The sequence below is a fragment of the Mobula hypostoma genome, chromosome 19, assembly GCF_963921235.1.
Source record: "Mobula hypostoma chromosome 19, sMobHyp1.1, whole genome shotgun sequence".
Classification (NCBI taxonomy): Eukaryota; Metazoa; Chordata; class Chondrichthyes; order Myliobatiformes; family Myliobatidae; genus Mobula; species Mobula hypostoma.
The window spans coordinates 56,945,233-56,964,142 of NC_086115.1; the positions used below are offsets into that span (position 1 = coordinate 56,945,233).

At 37.2% G+C, this 18,910-nt stretch overlaps 1 protein-coding gene across 4 annotated transcripts in view; it reads left to right on the top strand.

The window, feature by feature from the left end:
• Window positions 1-18,910, top strand: part of vti1a (vesicle transport through interaction with t-SNAREs 1A) — a 347,680-nt gene that overhangs the window by 190,269 nt on the left and 138,501 nt on the right. For 2 of the 4 annotated variants that reach the window (XM_063071943.1, XM_063071944.1), the window contains 2 exons: window positions 5,898-5,968; window positions 7,596-7,668. In XM_063071943.1, coding sequence (XP_062928013.1) covers window positions 5,898-5,968; window positions 7,596-7,661 — 137 coding nt within the window. In that variant the 3' untranslated portion in view covers window positions 7,662-7,668. The remainder of the gene's footprint in view (window positions 1-5,897; window positions 5,969-7,595; window positions 7,669-18,910) is intronic. The other 2 variants (XM_063071941.1, XM_063071942.1) reach the window with 1 other exon arrangement.

Below are 18,910 nucleotides of genomic sequence, written 5' to 3' on the forward strand. Positions count from 1 at the left end.
GTTCCCTTCTCACTCTCAGTCCACAATATAGACCCATATCAGAATCAGATTTATCATCACTGCATTTTTCTGCAGCAGCAGTACAGTGCAATACATGTAATTACTACAGTACCGTGCAAACGTCTTTGGCACCCTAGCACGCGCCCTCTCCCCCCCCTTCCCCCCCCCTATATATATCTATATATACACACAGACACACGTGTCTAAGACTTTTGGAACTGCAAACACTGCAAGAATTGGCCTTCAAGAATTTTTCAGTGATGTACCAATATAGTTAAGCTTGTGGAGTAGCAGGGCAACTTAGCAAATTCTGAAACTTAGTGTTAAATTGCATTTGTGTGGATATTGCGTGTAGTTGTTTGATTTATTCCATCATGCTGACTGTCTTTTCACTGTCATTTTTACAAAATCTTAAACAAAAAACAGAATCATAAAGTGTAGCAGATTTTGACAGCGGCTAAAATACGCAGATAGCTACTTGTGCATAGAAATACTGGTCTTTGTATCATTTATTTGAGCAGGAAAGGTTTGCTCATTAGACAATTGCCATAATGATAGGTCCTTAAATTGTATTTTATTCTCTTTTGATTGAAGCAATATACAGAGCAGTTCTTGAAAATATCACAAGAACAATGAATCTTTTGTTACAGACATCTGAGACCCATCATAAATTTGGGACCGCTTCATCAAGCACCACTGTTCCACCACTGAAAGCGGAACTTCCCAGTGGCCAAACATTTTAATTCCAATTCCAATTCCCATTTCCATTCCAACATGTTGGTCTATGGCCTCCTCTTGTGCCAAGATGAGGCCACTCTCAGAGTGAAGGAACAACACCTTATATTCTTAAACACGAGGAATTCTGCAAATGCTGGAAATTCAAGCAACACACATCAAAGTTGCTGGTGAATGCAGCAGGCCAGGCAGCATCTCTAGGAAGAGGTACAGTCGACGTTTCGGGCCGAGACCCTTTGTCAGGACTAACTGAAGGAAGAGCTAGTAAGAGATTTGAATCTGATTGTGATATCTCCTTCCTGTTTAAAAAATCCCTTTCCCTCCCCTCTTCATCTATTTCCCACTCTGGCCCTTTAGCTCTTCTCACCTGCCTGTCACCTCCTCATGAGTCCCCTCCTCCTATGGTCCACTCTCCTTTCCTATCAGATTCCTTCCTCTGTACCCACCTGGCTTCACCTATCACTTTCTAGCTTTCCTCCTTCCCCTCCCCAGTCCCCACCTGTTTATCCTGGTGACTTCCCCCTTTCTTTCCAGTCCTGAAGAAGGGTTTTGGCCTGAACATCGACTGTTTATTCATTTCTGTAGATGTTGCTGGGTTCTTCCAGCATTTTGTGTGTGTTACTGAGAGCATGTGTAATTATTTCTATAGTCAGACTGATCCTAGCACAAGGTGGATTTGGTTTCCAATAGACTGTCTTTTTGTTCTCAAAATAAGTAAAATGGACTGCTGGTATTACTGCTATTCACTCATTTTGCTTACAACTTTGATATATTTAAAAGACATCAACACAAATTTATTTTAATTATTTGAAAAATGATTTTCAGACATTTGACTCCAACATTCGTTAACAGAAAGGGAAATCCTTAATTGACGACTTCTGTTCCCCAAAGAAAAAGACACAAAGAACCATTAGCACTTTAATGGAAAGCAATACCTTTTATTAACTTTTTAAATTTCTTACGGGAGAAAGTAAGAATACTCGCAAAACTATTTCAGTATAAAGAGATTCTCTAGTTTTACCTTGGTTACGTTGGTATATCTATTTCATTTTGGTCTTACCATATTCATTTGAGCTGTAACTTTTTTTATAGTTATTTACAAATTTATTGATTAGCATCTTCTTTTCAAAACAATGTAATATATGCTATTTTTGCTGTTTCATCATGAAAAATAGAAACCAAAGTTAGGCGTAGAAAATTAATATCATTAAGTCAGAAAGTATTATAAACCATTTTGGCATAATTCTTAATTATCATTATGTGGCATACAACTAAAATGTCTTCCTATCTGCATTTAATTGAGATTCATTATAGTTGCAAAATTTAATTTGCAAGATACAACTTTGAAAACAATTTCAATGACAAAAACTTGAGTTAATATCTATGTTCATTCTATCTTTGGGTGATTTTGTGAAGAATTTCTTCCTCTTCAGCCTTTTTAATGTTGCGGCAGAAGAATGAATTGTAATTAAAGTAAAAGACCTACAGCTTACTGATGCTTACTCCATAGGCTCTGTGCAATTTATTCTGTCATAGGTAGTCCTGTATTTAAATTTCTGAGCATGACAAATAGCTCCAAATAATTTGTCGAAGAAGAGAAAAAATGTTTAATTTCTTTGACATTGGAGGTAATCAAGTACAAAACTGAAGAATATCATTCCAATATTATTCAATTTCACCATCTTCTAATTTACAGACAAATCCAATCTAACCTGACCAATGACCAATAACGACTCAGTTCAACAGCCAGTATAATCCTATGGTTTAACAAACTTCAAACAGCACTCTGCAATCCTCAGGCAAAACTAAATCTTAGCCTTAAGTAAAGGCTATGAAAATCATTAAATTGCTGAGTGAAAGGAAGGAACATTACTTAAATAGTTTTAGTGTATATCTATAAAATGCTCCAAGACTATAACACCATAAGCCATAGGAGGAGAATTAGGCAATTTGACCCATCGTGTCTACTCCACCATTCAATCATGGTTGATCCTTCTATTTTTCCCCTTCTCAGCCCCACTCCCTGGCTTTCTCCCTGTAACCTTTGATGCTGTGTCCAATCAATATCCTATCAATCTCTGCCTTAAATACACCCAACGACCTGGCCTCCACAGCTGCCTGTGGTAATAAATTCCACAAGTTCATCACCCTCTGGCTGAAGAAATTTCTCCACATCTCTTTATGATTATATAATGTACTAATTTTGACTGCAATTTGACCAACTTGAGAGAGAATTTAACTAACATTAGAAATCTGGCAAAGAAACTTTATCTATTAAGTAATCACACCCCCCTCCTCCCCCGAGCTCCTCTTCAGCTATCTCTCCTATGTACGTTATAAGGTAGGGGCCCATTATGAGCTCGGATCCAGTTGTTTTGCGTATACTATTGATGTCATTCCACATTTGCTAACAGAAATAGTATTTGAACAATTTAAGCTTTTTATTCTAGTTTATTCCCCGTCCTTTTCAGTCCTGAAGAAGGTTATTGGCCTGAAATGTCAACTGTTTATTCATTTCCAAAGATGCTACCTGACTTGCTGAGTTGCTGCAGCATTTTGTGCATGTGGCTTTGGATTTAAACTTGTTAGGATTACACTTCCTTCCTGTCTTTTTCTCCATTACCCACCCTTGAGCCCTAATTCATTACTTTAAGTAGGTTTCACTGTCATCCTTCTCATATTTTCCTATGATAGAGGAGGCCATTTCACCCATCCAGTCTGTGCCAACTCTGAGAGCCTTGCCATCAATCCTGTTCTTCTGTTTATTTCCTGAAAGCCTATTCTCTCTGACGCACATTCCCATCAACATGCCCCTGATTCTCCTGCCAGCAGGGTCAGTTTACAACAGGCAATTAACCTACCCACACATCTTCGGGATGTGGGAGGAAACCAGAGCAACTGGGCACAACTGGCGGGGTCACAGAAAACATGTGCAAAATCCGCTCAGGTCCAGATTAAAGCCCAGTTACCAGAGCTGTGCACTGTGCCGACCTGTCGTTGTAAATCAGTTTATTAAGTGTGCTAACAAAGGCTGTTTAACATAGACAACTTCAAATAAGCTGAAATATAAACCTGTGATTTATGGATCAAGGACCAGTGAAGTGTCATTGGCCATTCGATTTAATATCTTTTAACTCCAATATCTCATATATTTTTGACCAGTTTTGTGTTCACCAAGTTCACAAGATCAATATTGTTAATTGTAAAGGAAAAGATCTAAGTGTTCAATAGTGATGATGACTAGTCTATCTCCTGTGGTTAAATCGCTTACAGATTCCAACTTTGCATATTGTGTCTTCAAATAAATGAGAACAAATATCACCACTTGTTATAGCATGAGTTAAGTTTGTTTTCCTGAAATGTTTATTTTGAATTGCTGACATAAAGCCTACTTACTCCCTTTTCATCCGTTGCTGACGTTTGAATTTGCATTTGCACTCATTTCCCATAATAAGCATTTTATACAGCTTCTACCAAATTGCAGTAGTCAGTTTTAACATACTTGGAAAAGGGGAATGAGATTTGCAAATGATAAATGGGGAAGTTGACTACCTAACTAATAAAGATTTGTCTTAATCAAGTATGATTTGTCAGAACAGGAGCGCATCAGGGTCAGGGCAGAAGCAATGAATAATACAGCATTCACAGGAGGAAAGGACCAGAGAAATGCGTAATAAATATGCTGTGATTACCCAGTGCTAATTCATATTCAGAGGATGAATTATTTCAGACCAGTCACAAGGATGGCAAGCCCTACCAGCCTTCATAGAACTGTTTATAGATGATAAAAAAAAGTTATTTTTTTTACTCTCTTAAAAATTATATTTTTAAATTTTTATCTTCAAGCTCGTAGTTACCTTGAATATAGTTATTTAGGAGGTATCGTTCGAGTACCATGGCTGCACTTTCTGCTTGTGGCTGTTCTCCTCGCGAAAAGGGCCAAAGTTCGTCAGTTGTGCTGCATACTGAATAAAAAAAAACTCTTGCAAAATTGATGATAGCCCCAATTATTTATCTGTGCAGACAGTCAGAGTGAGGCAGATGCCATTGTGCCCCACACCAGGATGAAATTAATGTATGATGTTTTGATCCCTATGTGTCAAGACAACAATTCATTTTGTGATATTCCGGCAGACATGCTTCTTTTCCTTGTTTATTGACTTCACTAGTCATTGACTATGAGGAAAAAACACAATTCATCAAAGTGACAATGTTTTACCCTCAATTACTGTCTGTGGCATTGTCACATTTGCTGGTAGAAATAGATTGAATCATTAGAACTAAGGTGAAGATGTCAACTTGGCAGCCAAACGAAACAGAGAAAAATCTAATTAACCAACCTGCTTTGAATCAGCAGTATTTAATGGCATTTGTTTTCCTTTTTGTCTATAGGAGGGTGTGTGAGATCAACTTAAAACATTTTTCTCAGTGTATTCTTTTTATCACAATATTCCTAAAATGCATTGAACCTTTGGGGAGGCATTATGCTATTGAAAATCCCATGAGGCAAACCAGTACCGAAGAAATACCTTAATGGGAACATCAATTTATAGTCAAATATCTGAAAAAAAATTATCTGGCTACATCGGTCATTGTTATCTCCAGCATTTAACACTTGCAGAAACCTCAAGAAAGATATATTGTTGCCAATTTTATTTAATCTTTCTTAATTATTAAGTTTTGATTAAATTTTGATATGTTTGTAGAGATTTTTAATATTTTAGATGCTTCCTACTTGGAGAAAAACGGATTATTGCTTTTGATTATAAACTTCTCTAAGTACTCCTATTTGTGATTGTAATTGTTTTTTCTCTCAATCTTACTACAAGCAAGTTTTATGCCTTATTTTGGCTTCTAAAAAAACGATTGTGCATTTCCCCTAATCTTTTAGGTCTTTAAGAGTGACCTGTGCATTTACAAAATGATATAGAAATATTTTTGAAGTGTTTCCCCGTTCCTATTGTTTCTGCAGAAATTAGCCTCACTGCCGGTTGCAGTGGAGGTTGGCCGATAATATAATTTAATTTCTGTGAAGTTTTGAAAGGAGTTGATTCACTTTAGGTTGTCTCACTGCCTCACATACTGAATAGACTTTGATACATTTTTATCAAACTTTTTAAAAACCAGCGTAACTTACAGTGATTGTTATCCTTGGGTTACAGAACAGATTGGACAGGAGATCCTGGAGAACCTGCATCATGACAAAGAAAAGATTCAACGAGCTCGGGAAAGGGTGAGTTTGAGATTGTCTAATTGAAGGGGACTTCAGTCAAATCTCTGAAAAAAATATGGAGGAAAATAATCATCTTCGAGGACTTCAAAGAATTCCAATTTTTTTAAAATAGTAAATTTTTGCACAGATAAATGTATATTAAATGCTAAATGGAAAAAGCCAACCTGTAGTCCTAATTTGGACTGACTTTTATAGACAGTTCTTTTAAGATATCTATCTGTCAGAGTGAATAACATCAAAGTTAACATTGCTAACACTCATGCTCTTCCATGAACTGTATCTAATTCTCAGTTTGTTTTCTTCATACAGCTTTGGATTAGTAAACTTCAGTTAGCTTGTGCCATCTGGAGTTTATTGAAAAAATATTGCATTGATCAAAAGTGGCTCAATTTTCTGAACATATTAGCAAAAGAAAAATTCCTATGCACAACAATACTTTTATCCGTATATTTAATATATATAAGTGCTGCAAACTGCTCGATTCAAGGCCATGGCATAATTTTTATTTAAGCGAAAAAATATTTTTAATATTCACATTTTTTTCACTCATGCCCTGTGAGTATCCTGATTGGGCTTTAATTTGTTAAAAGAAACCTGCTAATTGAAGTAAGACTACATTAACTTTCTCTGATTGGTTGTCAACCTCTGAAAATGAACTTGATATTTGATTTTCAGCAGCTATTGTACTTTAAATTTATATCCAGCAACCTGTGCCGTCAGTTTTTCCAACTCACAGATCGTATGCATTCCACGCCAGTGTGGGAAAAGAAATGCAAATTCATAAACACAAGAGACTTTGTAGACGCTCAGAATCCAGAGCAACACACACAAAATGCTTGAGGAACTCAGTTGGTCAGGCAGCATCTATGGAGAGGAATAGACAGTCGACGTTTCAGGCCACGACCTATTCCTGTCCATAAATGCAAATTCATTCCTCTTTGTTCATTCCAGAATTTTAACTTCAAGAGCACAGTTCAGAGGGTATTTTTTTTATAACTGCATACTTCTACAAAGATAGCAAAAGGGATCAGTTCAAAATCAACATGCTAGCTTTAGACTTCCCAAAAGATTAGTGTGTGAACTTTTGTACATGAGTATACCTTAAAGGAATTCAGTCTTTTTACATAGGAAAGAAATTTAGAATAGAAAATAGAGAATATTCCTTATAAAATGCGTTTACAATGCGCAATTTTTTTTATGAATTCTAGGTCATAACCTTGACTGTTTCAACCCATGCCTATGTTCACCAAATTATTTTTATTAAAGCTAATGTTCTTTTACATGGTGAATATAAATGAACAAAGTTGCCTCTGTCACAATATTTTTTAAACTCTTAATCTTGAAAATATACATTAGATTTGTAATTTTGTGAAGAAAAACAGTATGGGTTATATATTGAAAGTGCACTGCTTTCTTGGAACCGGAAAGATTTTTTTTATTTGAAGTACTAGTCTAGTCATACTTACTTCTTGGTTGAATATGAGTGCCTTTCTTCTAAAAGTGTAAAATGAGTGACTATCATTGGCGGTAGAGACCTGTTTTCAGTTTGAAAGTTGAACTTTGTGTGGAATAACTATGTAGTCATGTTCCGTCAAGTAAATCTTTGTTTTCCCATTTTCCCTTTCAGCTGCGCGAAACTGATACAAACCTTGGTAAGAGCTCAAGGATCTTGACAGGAATGTTGCGAAGGTAAGATCAAGGTAGGAATCTGTTGCGCTTTTTCTGTAAATAACCTTCCTCCTCCCTTAAATGAAATACTTACGTTGAAAAAGTGTTACACAATTAAACTGCGTTTCCTTCTTGGCTCTGGCTACAACATTTGTGCTATTTCTCAGAGCTATATATAGTTCAAAGTATGCAAAGCCATGTCTCATAGAACAAAATATAAAATGTCTGAATGTTGGAAGGCATTATTTCGTACCAGCTCTTCTAACATCCTGGCTAGTGAAGAGAACAGCTTGTGGACATGTTAATAGTGACACACGCATTTTTCTTTCTGATACATGTTTGCTTTGTGATATTTTGTGATGTTCACTTTTTTTGGAGATTTTAATTGATTCACAATACATTGGTCAGTCCCAAGTTACAGGAGAGCAATTAGTAACTGAACACAGTTAAAAATCAGGATTTGGGCGTGGAGAAGTTCAGTTTCTCTTTACTCTTTCATTTCCGCTTTGAAATAAAGCCCACAAGCTCTTTCAAAATTGGTCACCCAAGATAAGTGATTAGGAGCATATTGCATATGCAGATGAAAATAGCCATGATTAAGGAATAGGAGATAGAAGCAATGGTGATAGAGAAAATGTCAGTTTTCAGACTGGGTTCCTTTAAAGCAGGGGTTCCCAAACTTTTTTATGCCTTGGACCAATACCATTAAACTTTAAAGGAAGGTAACTTTGACTTGCATCCAAACCTGGAGACCTTATTATTGCATACACACCAAATCAAATGAAGCACTATTCATCGCCATCCATACTGCTTCTGTTTGGTTTTAAATCCACATGCAAACCATGAGTGGGGCAATTTGGGAAAAGGCCATTTTTACATTATTCATTATGCATTGCCGCAGATGCATTTTGCATATGCATGTGTTTTTTTCTGTGAAATAGATAATTTCAAACTATGATAGATGTCCGTATATTCTGGACTCGTTTGTGATTTCTGACAATGTTCAATTTTTCATGAAGACTTTCTTTGTCTAGATGGCTGTAGTGCCTCTGGCTAATCACTGGCAGGACTTATGGAGGCCTTTAGGGATATCACTCCAGCTAGACTTACTGAATACTTCGATCAAATTTCTCAGGATAGGCTCATGGAGTGCTTCAGTCAAATTTCTCCAGCAAAGTGGTGTCCAACAGTTAAATCACTCAGGTTAGACTCACGAAGTCCTTAAGGCATATCACTCTGTAGAGTCCTTGTGACAAATTACTGGATAGCTTAAGAGGAGGATAAAATCAATACTAAAAGGAAGAAGCAGATAGGATCTTGCAGGATTTCTCACTCCCAACAGAAACTTTACATGTATGGCAATGTACCTGCAATATCTGAGGAGCAGTGCATATTTAATCTGGAGTTACCTAGGAACCCGTCACAGTATTGAAACTTCAATGAAATGCCACTGTTTGTGTAGCACCTTTTGTTGCAATAAAGGTGTCTGCTACACTTTACAGTTTTACTGTAAGCTCCTTTCAAGTTGCCGGGGTAACTATAGAATCAAATAGTCTACAGTTTGTGCTTGCATTAAGCAAATAACTAATGCCATGAATTAGTTCAATAATTTTCATGCTAATCATCTGCAAACTCTGGAGAAGATTTAGAGGATTTAACTAATGGTGGGCTAAGGTGGCATGAACTGGAAGCTCCACTAGGCAGTTTTGCAACTCCGTGATGTGCAGTGTTTAATTATTTAATATACGGTGGATTCTGGATAATTGGGCTATCAGATAATCAGGGCAGCTACTTATTTGGGACATCTCCAGGTTGAGTTGGTCGTGAAGAAGGCGAATGCAAAGTTGGCATTCATTTCTAGAGGTATAGAATATAAGAGCAAGGATGTGATGTTGAGGCTCTATAAGGCACTCGTGAGACCACACTTGGAGTATTGTGTGCAGTTTGGGCTCTTAAAAGGATATACTGACATTGGAGAGGGTTCAGAGAAGATTCACGAGAATGATTCCAGGAATGAAAAGGTTACCATATAAGGAACGTCTGGCAGCTCTTGGAGTGTATTCCCTGGAGTTCAGGAGAAAGGGGGGATCTCACAGAAGCCAGGGCATCAAAGGGTATGGGGTGAAAGCAGGGGAGTGGGGATGACTGGAAGAATTTGATCAGCCCATGGGCTCAGAGGGCTGAATGGCCTACTTCTGCTCCTATATCTTATGGTCTAACTGTTAAAGAACAAAAACTAGTCAAGAAAATAGCCAGGATTCCTTTCATTTAGATGGGATGCTATCTCCCTTAATTGGGGTAGGAGACTGTTGCTGAACAGTTTCTAACTAGCGACAGACATAATGCACTTGTGTGGCCGTTAGACACTGTACCATGCTTAGAGCAAATTGTTTTGAAATAACAGTTGCACATGCTTGTGTTCAAAAGCAGTGATTTTTGCCACTGATAGATGACGAGAAATAAGTCATAAGACAATTTAGAACTGTTTTGTTCACTGTGGTTTCAAGCATTCAGGCTTGGAGATGCCAGAAATGGCATTGAGTGAAAATGAAACTATTTCACTACTTCAGCAAGTTAGGAACTATAGAGAATTTGAAGGTATTGACAATCATTTTGAATGTTACAATGAAAATTAAGATTTGGAGGATGCAGTCATCAAAAGCATTGTATGAGGGCAGTCCATTATCTGCACTAGGTGTCTACACAGATTTTATTCATTTACAATCAACCAAAGGAACACAGCAGTGTACACTGGATGAATTCGTCCGTCAATAACTATTAAGAATTAATACACAGGTTTATAGTACTGCTTAGTATCGATAGTGTTCTAATTCGTTCTGTATTTCATTTAAATACATAATTTGCTTCTCAGTTTGCCTTTTTTATATACCTTTTTAACTATTTCCATGAAACTTGGGCTAATTGGGACAGCTGCTTAATTGGGCCAAAATGTACTGGTCCTGATGTGTCCCAATTAACCAGAATCCACTGCATGTAATGATCTCTGATGCGATCATCAATGGAATATCATATGTGTGGTGGCAAAACACTACAGATTGTGGATTTCATAAGGAAAAACAAAAAAAAATGCACAATCAGGCGGTAGCTGTGAAGAGAGAAGAGTGTAGGGTAACTTTAACTCTCCATTGTACTCTCACTGTGATCACCCTTTGACCTCCCACCATGTTCCAACAAAGTTCGATGCAATGCCAAGGAAGAGAATTAGGGTCAAACTCAGAATCTGTTTTATTATCACTGAATTTATGAAATGAAATTTGTTGTAATGTGACATTACTGTAAATTGCAAATTAAGTAGTTTATACAAATTAGTAAATAAAATGAATAATGAGGTAGTTTTCATGAGGTATAGACATCTTAAGAGTGAGGCTTTTTGGAACCTTCTAAACTTGGTTTTAAGTCCCACATTTTGCATAATTGGTTATTCCGACCCCTGTCACACATTTCTGCTCCTTTCCTCTCTCCTTTTCCCCAATCTCCTTTTCTGATTAAGTTCAGGTTTCATTCTCCTCAGACCTTTAGAATGAGAATATGGTTTATTATTACTGATATATGTCATGGAATTTATTGTTTTACAGCAGCAATACAGTGTAATACATTAAAATTATTGTAAGTTACAGTAAAAATATTTTTAAAACTGGTGCAAAAAGAGAGCAAATTTGTGATGTAGTGTTTATGGACAGTTAAAAAAATCTGATAGCAGAGAGGAAAAACCTGTTCCTAAAACATATTCTGTGTGCCTTCAAGCTGTTGTACCTCCTCCCTGATGGTAGTAATGAAAAGAGGGATGGCAAGGGTCCTTAATTTTGGATGTGACCTTCTTGAGGTATCGCCTTTTGGAGATGTCTTTGATGGTATGGAATCTAGTGTTCATGATGGAGCTGGCTAAGCTTACAACCCTCTATTGCTTTTTCTGATCCAGTTGCATTGGAGCCTCCATACCGGATGGTGATGCAAACAGTCAGAATGCTCTCCATAGTACACCTGTAGAAATATGCTACACTCTTTGGTGACATACCAAATCTCCTCAGACTTGTAATGAAATATAGCCAGAGGCATGCCTTGTCAATCATTCCATCAATGTGTTGGGCCCAGGTGAGATCTTCAGAGATGTTGACACCCTGGAACTTGAAGCTGCTCACCCTTTCTACTGCTGATCCCTTGATGAGTTTTCTCCTGACGTTCACTTTCTGAAGTCCACAATTATTTCCTTGATTTTACCGACGTTTAGTGCAAGGTTGTTGTTGTGACACCTCTTTCTTCAGGACACAATACCACTTGCTTCACTCCATCTCTCCTGGTCTTCACCTTTTCACCAACCTTCCCAATCATTCTCTACTCTCCCTCCGTTATCTGGAGCTTGTTTTTTTTATATATTTCTGACCTTTCCCAATTCTGGTCAGAAGTATAAAATCTGTTACTTTGTCTGCAGGTATGGTCTGCCTGACCTGTTGAGTATTTCCAGCATTTTCTGTTTTTGTAGTACACGGTCTATGTCTTCTTTCCTGTAAGTTCTCATTAAGCCATCAGTCTGGATTTTGAGCTCTTCAACAAAGCTGCCACCTCTGTGTTGACCTTCAAGAAATTTTCCATTCAAGATCTAATAATCTCAATGTCAGCAAATCCTCTTTCAGTTAAATTACTTTACAAATCAGTTCAAGGTAACACATGGTAAGCAACAACAGAGATGTCAAGAAAAGATAAACCACAACTTCTAAATAATATTTTAAAATTTTACAACATGCTACATACTGATAAGAAAGTAAATGTAGAGGTTAAAAACTAAAATATTGGCATTTTGTTCATGTTTTTAGAGCTAGTAACTCCTAAGCAACAATTATATCTCAAAAGACTTTAAAAAGTCATTCATACAACAAGTTGCAGCAATTTCAAGATGGTTTGTAATGATCAATCTTAGTATCTGGTTAAAACTGGAATTATTCAGCCAATCTGACATTCAAGTCAAACGCAAACCTGGATTTTAGTGGATAATTAAACAGGGTGCTGTAATTGTTATAAAGCAATTATGTAAATAAGCATCAACACTTTTGATAGCATTTCAGAACTTCCATAGAAGATATGAGGAATGTTGTACTTTGTAACTGGAAGTGCTCAAAATTCTTGCCATAATTACTAAGAGTTTTGTATGAAGAGGGTATAGACTGGCATGTATGTTCAAAATTAATTACTTAAGTACTTGGACTTGTTGGATTCACTCCTTTCAAAACTGTTGCCCAACTGGACAGTGATTAAAATGCTTCCTTCATAACTCCCATGATTAGATTTCAATTCTAACTAAACCGAAACTCAACCTTTTGTAAATCTCTTCCCAAAGCATGTAAATCGCATTAGTTTTGTCTGGGCTGCTATGTGGGATGTCCCAGTATTGGGGGAGGGGAGACTAAAAAGGATATGTTGCCAAACATGTGTTTTCTGAACATTTTGAGAGAATTGGCCCATTGTTTCAAGGTAATTTAGGCAATCTGGCCACTTTCATAATCCACTCAGCAATTTTTTAATGATTTCCAGTTGAGGAATTTTCATCCACAATATATGTAATATGCTCCACTGGAGCATCCACTTTATGGACCTACTAATATATTTAATACAGAAACTCAAGCACACTATATAACATTAGATTAAACAAAACTAGACTCTCTTTGATATCCACTTGGAAATAGATATTCTGACAAATTTGGTGTTTTTATTGAGAAGAGGTGCCTCGTTCAGGTTTTTATTAAATGTTATCAATAGATTAAAGATTGTTGAGGGGCATTGCATTATTTGGTGATGGTAGACAAAACTATGGTCAAACACATGAAACAAGAAAAAATACAAATAGATTAAATAAATTGAAAATGAAGTCTATTGCCGTAAGAATAATACTGACAGGGTTAAATCTGTCAGTTTTCTATTTTCTTACAGTAATCTTACAACACTATTTTACAATTGCAAACACCGCTGACAAAGGTTCGCTTGCCTGATTGTCATTGCTACCTTTTAGAGAAATCTTACAATTCTATTTGTGAACCACAACTTAGAAAAATCTGATTAGTGTAGTATGCAAATGCCTTTTAAAAATGACATTAGTTAGATTCAAAATTCAGAGGAAAAGGAAGTAGGAATTGAAATAGATGCTTCAATGCCTACAGACAATCAAAACCAAATGCTGTCAAAGGCCCACAATGACTGTCTCAGTAACAAATATTCTGCATATGTCTCCATTTTGTCAAAACTCATTAAATGGTCTGCCTGCGTTATGTCATTTGGGGTGTCGACAAATCATTCATCATTTTTGTGCAAAAATAACATGAAGTCATTTAAATAATATCATATTAATGTTAAAGTTCAGCGTGAACTCAGCTGTCACTTAATGGCATAGCTTAATCAGACATAGCATTTAGAAAAATGTGGTCTGCGAGGGTGCATTTGTTTTTAGGTTGCCCGAATCAAATCAGGATTTATGATACTCCATACTGGCATATTTTTTACTGCATTTATGCTTGACATGTCTCATATTTGCTTCTGAAAGTATTTATAGTAATTTTCAATAAAAACAAGCCATCCATGAGTAGTTTGTTTGTATAGATTTTGCAGTAATTTAGTTAGACAAGGGCAAGGGAAAAACATTGTAACCTTTTAAAATTGCCTGTTAAATCTGAAAGGTGTTTCTTTTCCCTAAACTACAGGAAAGATTTGTCATTGTAAATTGATGTCTTGTGTACCATCTATGGAAGATACTTATCCTGCAGATCAATGGAAAGAAAATACAGTGGGAAATTAATTTGTAACCCTGTTGCAAAATTCTGGTTCCTTAGGGCATCCAGAGGTCTACGCTGTGCTGCAAATACTAGAGCATGTGTTAATCATTATACTTAGTGATAGAATTAACTTCCCTAAATAAATTTTAGCTTCAAGCCATGTTAACCTCCATTTCTTTCAGAATGGCCTTGTATATTATGAAGTGCATTATTTATGTCCTTTGATGAGAAATGGCTTTTGGTGAAGCTGAACTTAATGTTGGTCAGTGTTCCATGTCTGGTTTTACAGCCAATGTTATATTTTTAAAGTACATTTTAGGGAGTTCATTTGAATGTGAGCCTAACATATTAGATTAACTGAATTTTTTTATGTAGAAATGGTTAAAAAGATGGCAGTAAGAAAAAGCACAACTTGCCCAAATTACTTCCGAATCCCTGAGTACAATTCCCCATTCTTCTTAAAAGCATTCAGCCAAAACACATGCGAGACCAGATAGCATCCTCTTGTCTAAAGTATTACAGATGCATTGTCTCCTGACTCGTGTACCTACTGTGTTTTATCATAATTAGCATGCATGGTAGCAGTATATATTGTAATGCTGTAGCTGATCATTTTGAAAGTTGATTGAATTTTGGAATCTTTTTATGTATTTTTGAGTCCTTCGAAGTGAGTTAAACTTGGGAAATGGCAACACTTCTTATCAGTGAGGTGATGTTGTTATTTCCTTCAGGAAAGTTTTCTGATTGAGTGGTGGCAGCAATTATTTGTTGGTTTCCTTTCAGAAGTTCTTCAGTGTGGAATCTTTGCTGCGATATGATTTAATGAACTAAATTACTTCATTATTGTACCTGTTGTGATTGCTTCATTGGCTAGCTGCCACTAGAATTTCATTGCACAAACAACCTGAAGGCTGTGCTGTGTTTCAGGAAAATAAGGAGCCATTAGGTATAGTGGAGACTTCTTTCTACATTACGTATGCAATAGAGCCTTGTGAAGGCTTTCATATTTAATCTGCCATTATCTTGTGTAATGTAGAACACACATTTCGAAGTATAGCATTCTAGATAAAATGCAGTCATGTTTATAAACAGATTGATGCATTTGAAATAAGGTGGTGCTAAACATGTTGTGCGTATAATATTTATCTCGTCCCTTGTTCCAGAAAGGAACTGTCCTTTTAGAACAGGAGTCCCAACGTTTTTTTATGTCATGGAGCCTTACAATTAACTGAGGGGTCCATGGACCCCAAGTTGGGAACCTTTTTCGTGTAGAAAACGAATAAACTAAGACTGTTTCAAACTTGGAGACAAAAATTGAGTTTGAAATGCCAGTACTGAAAAATCTTTTGAAATACTTGCAGAAGGTTCAGAGTGTTTGATTATGTTACAACGCTCATATAGCTATTCCAATCTTAGACAAGGAAGTAGATCTAGATGCAGTGATATACACATTGAGAATTCAATATTGCACCACAAATTTTGGGGATAAAATGGCAGATTAGAGTTAAGAATAAATAAATTATTTCATTTTGATTAACAGTAGTGAATATCTAGATATTGTTAATATTTAGGTTTAAGATATTCTCACTAATTGTAGTTAGAATTAGATGTATATTAAATAGAACAATACTCTGCATAAGTTGTGTACCTGGCGTACACAAGTATCTCACATATTTTTCTTCGAGGTTTAGGTTTTAGAATTCATTTGTGCTTGGGTTTTAGAATTCATTTGTGCTAGATAACTGATAACAGCAGCTGAAGGACGGAGATGACTTTTATAACTGAAATGTGCGATTTTAATGATCTGCTGTAGCCACAATGTATATTTGGTCTCATCTGCATGCAGAGGTTAATAAACACTTTTTAGAAAATTTCTTGAAAACCCTTTGATTTCTATTGCATTGCCCAAAAATATAATCTGTAACTTAATGATTTTCCTTGAAAGGACAATTGTTTTTTTTTGCTGATTTCAGAATCATAATGAATTGTGGATAACTTCTGTGGTTCTAATGTTGATAGATGGTATCAGGGGTCCCCAGTTAGGTACAGCATGGTTAGATGCTAAGTAAAGCTCTACATCCATGCTAGCAGAGCAGTGTGGTAGACTTTAAACTTGTTGTCCAGGTGCATTAAGTGGCAGGGTGTAAGGAGATGTGTGTCTACGAAAGGAGGTTTAAGCGCTCCTTCCTTCCACTAGACTGCAGATCACCCTTGGGCAAAGTGTCACACCAGCTTAGCCCCCCTCCGATCAGAGTCATGTGATAGAGGGTGGTGGATGGTCACATGAGCAGCTGGTGCATATCACAAGTTCTGGTTATTCGACCACTGGCGCCAGGCAGACAATCTCTGAGGAGTCTTGATAATGGCTGGGGTCACCCGTCTTGTAAAGACACTGTCCAAAAGAAGGCAATGGCAAACCACTTATTTAGAAAATTTTGCCAAGAACAATCATGGTTATGAGACTATGATCGCCTACGTCTTACGACATGGCACATAATGACCGATCAAGCCCAGCTGCAATACTAACGTAGTGCATGAGCTGCCCAATTTATATTTGTATTGATTTCAAAATATTTTAATGTCTATTTTCTTGGAAGGGAAATGCATACAGTAGTGATAATATTGTACTACACAAGGTATCTTAAATATTCCTCACCTTGAACATTGCAACTCCAGAGCTTTAGTATCACAAACAAGAGAGAATCTACAGAGACCATATGTGAGGTGCCAGTTTTGAGGATTTGGTCTTCAACATTCCTTTTTTTGGTCATCAGAGCACTAAATGAGGAACTGTAGTAAGCTTCAAATTCAGTGTTTGCCCTTGCTGAACTGGGTTTCATAGACCTTTGTTTTGTGATGAGAGAAGTTTGATGCAAGTTCCTAGATTTAAATTCTAAGGATTATTCCCTCATTTGCTTCTGGGAAAAAATAATGATGGTTTGATACAAACTCAGCCTTCAAGTTTATATTGTAAACTTAATTGAATTTGGTGTGATTTTTGGATTTGGAGAAAGAGGTGCCAATTATTGTGCTTTTCAAGACACGTTAGGCACTGTAAATGATCTGGAGCTTCTGCAGATTCACAGTTGTCTGTGAGATGTGACTGATTTTTTTTATTTTTGCAAGGTATTTGAGTTATTTGACATTTGTCTGTGTCAGCATTTCTGTTGCCATCATTGGACAGGTTGATGATGACAAGAAGACAGATTCGGTGATGCTGGCTCCCGTCACAAAATAGATGATGCAGGCAGGTGACATTAACTGAATCAAAGGATGAGGCCATAGACTTGTCCCTGATGATAAAGATCTAATTTCACTATTCTGCCATCTGTACCTGTCTGGAGGTATGCATCCTTTCCATTTCTGGCATTAGTCACCTCTTCCTCAGTTCCCTCTTCCAAAACATATTAACAACCAATCCCCGCCCCCCCCCCCCACCGAAGCCCCCTTTCACTTCTCATGCCTCCCTTCTCTTGCTGCGTTGACTCACCCACTTAACCCACATTTCTCCCTTCAGCTTGTCAGCCACACTACTGTCTTACCACTGCACTCACTCTTTCTTCAAAATCTCTTTACTCTTCAGTAACCAGCTGCTTCCATTCTCCCATGGCAAAGCAGCCTCTCTTCCTCATCTCAACCTCTCCACGGCTGCTTCTCAACCTTTAGCTGGCCTTGCCCAATTCCCACCTCTCCACCCCTCTGGTCTCAGCTCTTATTGCCAGCAGCTTAGCACAGATGTTCTGAAAATGTCTCAGGCCATGGTGCTCAGTGGGCTTCAAGCAAGTAATGGTGTCCTAACATGGAAGCTGTTACATCCTGCAGAATTGGGAGTGTCTAACTTAGCCACCATATCTACACTATGTGCAGAAATAAATAGAAACTGTATGAGGACAACGAGACAAAAATATCCTTTAGAATATTTTTCCCTTTCAAGTCAATTGCTGTTAACACCATGTAATAATTTAAGTGGACAAAAGAGGCTGCAAATGCTGTAATCCAGAGCCAGAAACAAACCGCTGGTTGATTTCAGAAGGTTGAGTAGCTTTTGTGCAGCAGAGGGATTGCTGATGATTCTGGCCGAGACCTGCATCAGCTTTGGTATCCTATCCATTTGCCTCCGCAGATGCTGCTTGACTTTTGATGGTACGGTGTTTGCCAAGCCAGGTAATTGGCTTGCAGACATTTCATCGGCAGTAGAGGTGACACCCTCAGTGCGCAGTGCAGTCACCTCGACTGGTGATGAAGCAGCTCCAAGCTCGGAGAACACTGCAAAATCAAACACCTCAACCCGAGCTGCCAGTATTCACCACCATCCTAAGCTGCTTGACCTGCTGATTTCCTCCAGCAATTTGTTTTCGTTTTTGCTAATAATTCAAGAAATTTGTTTTTAACTGTATGGTTTCTTTCCTAAGTCATTCCCTTAGTTTTTGGCTGATGAGAACATGATGAGCTTGAAGAAACTAAACAGTGCCCTACTATTGGAAGGCCTCCATTG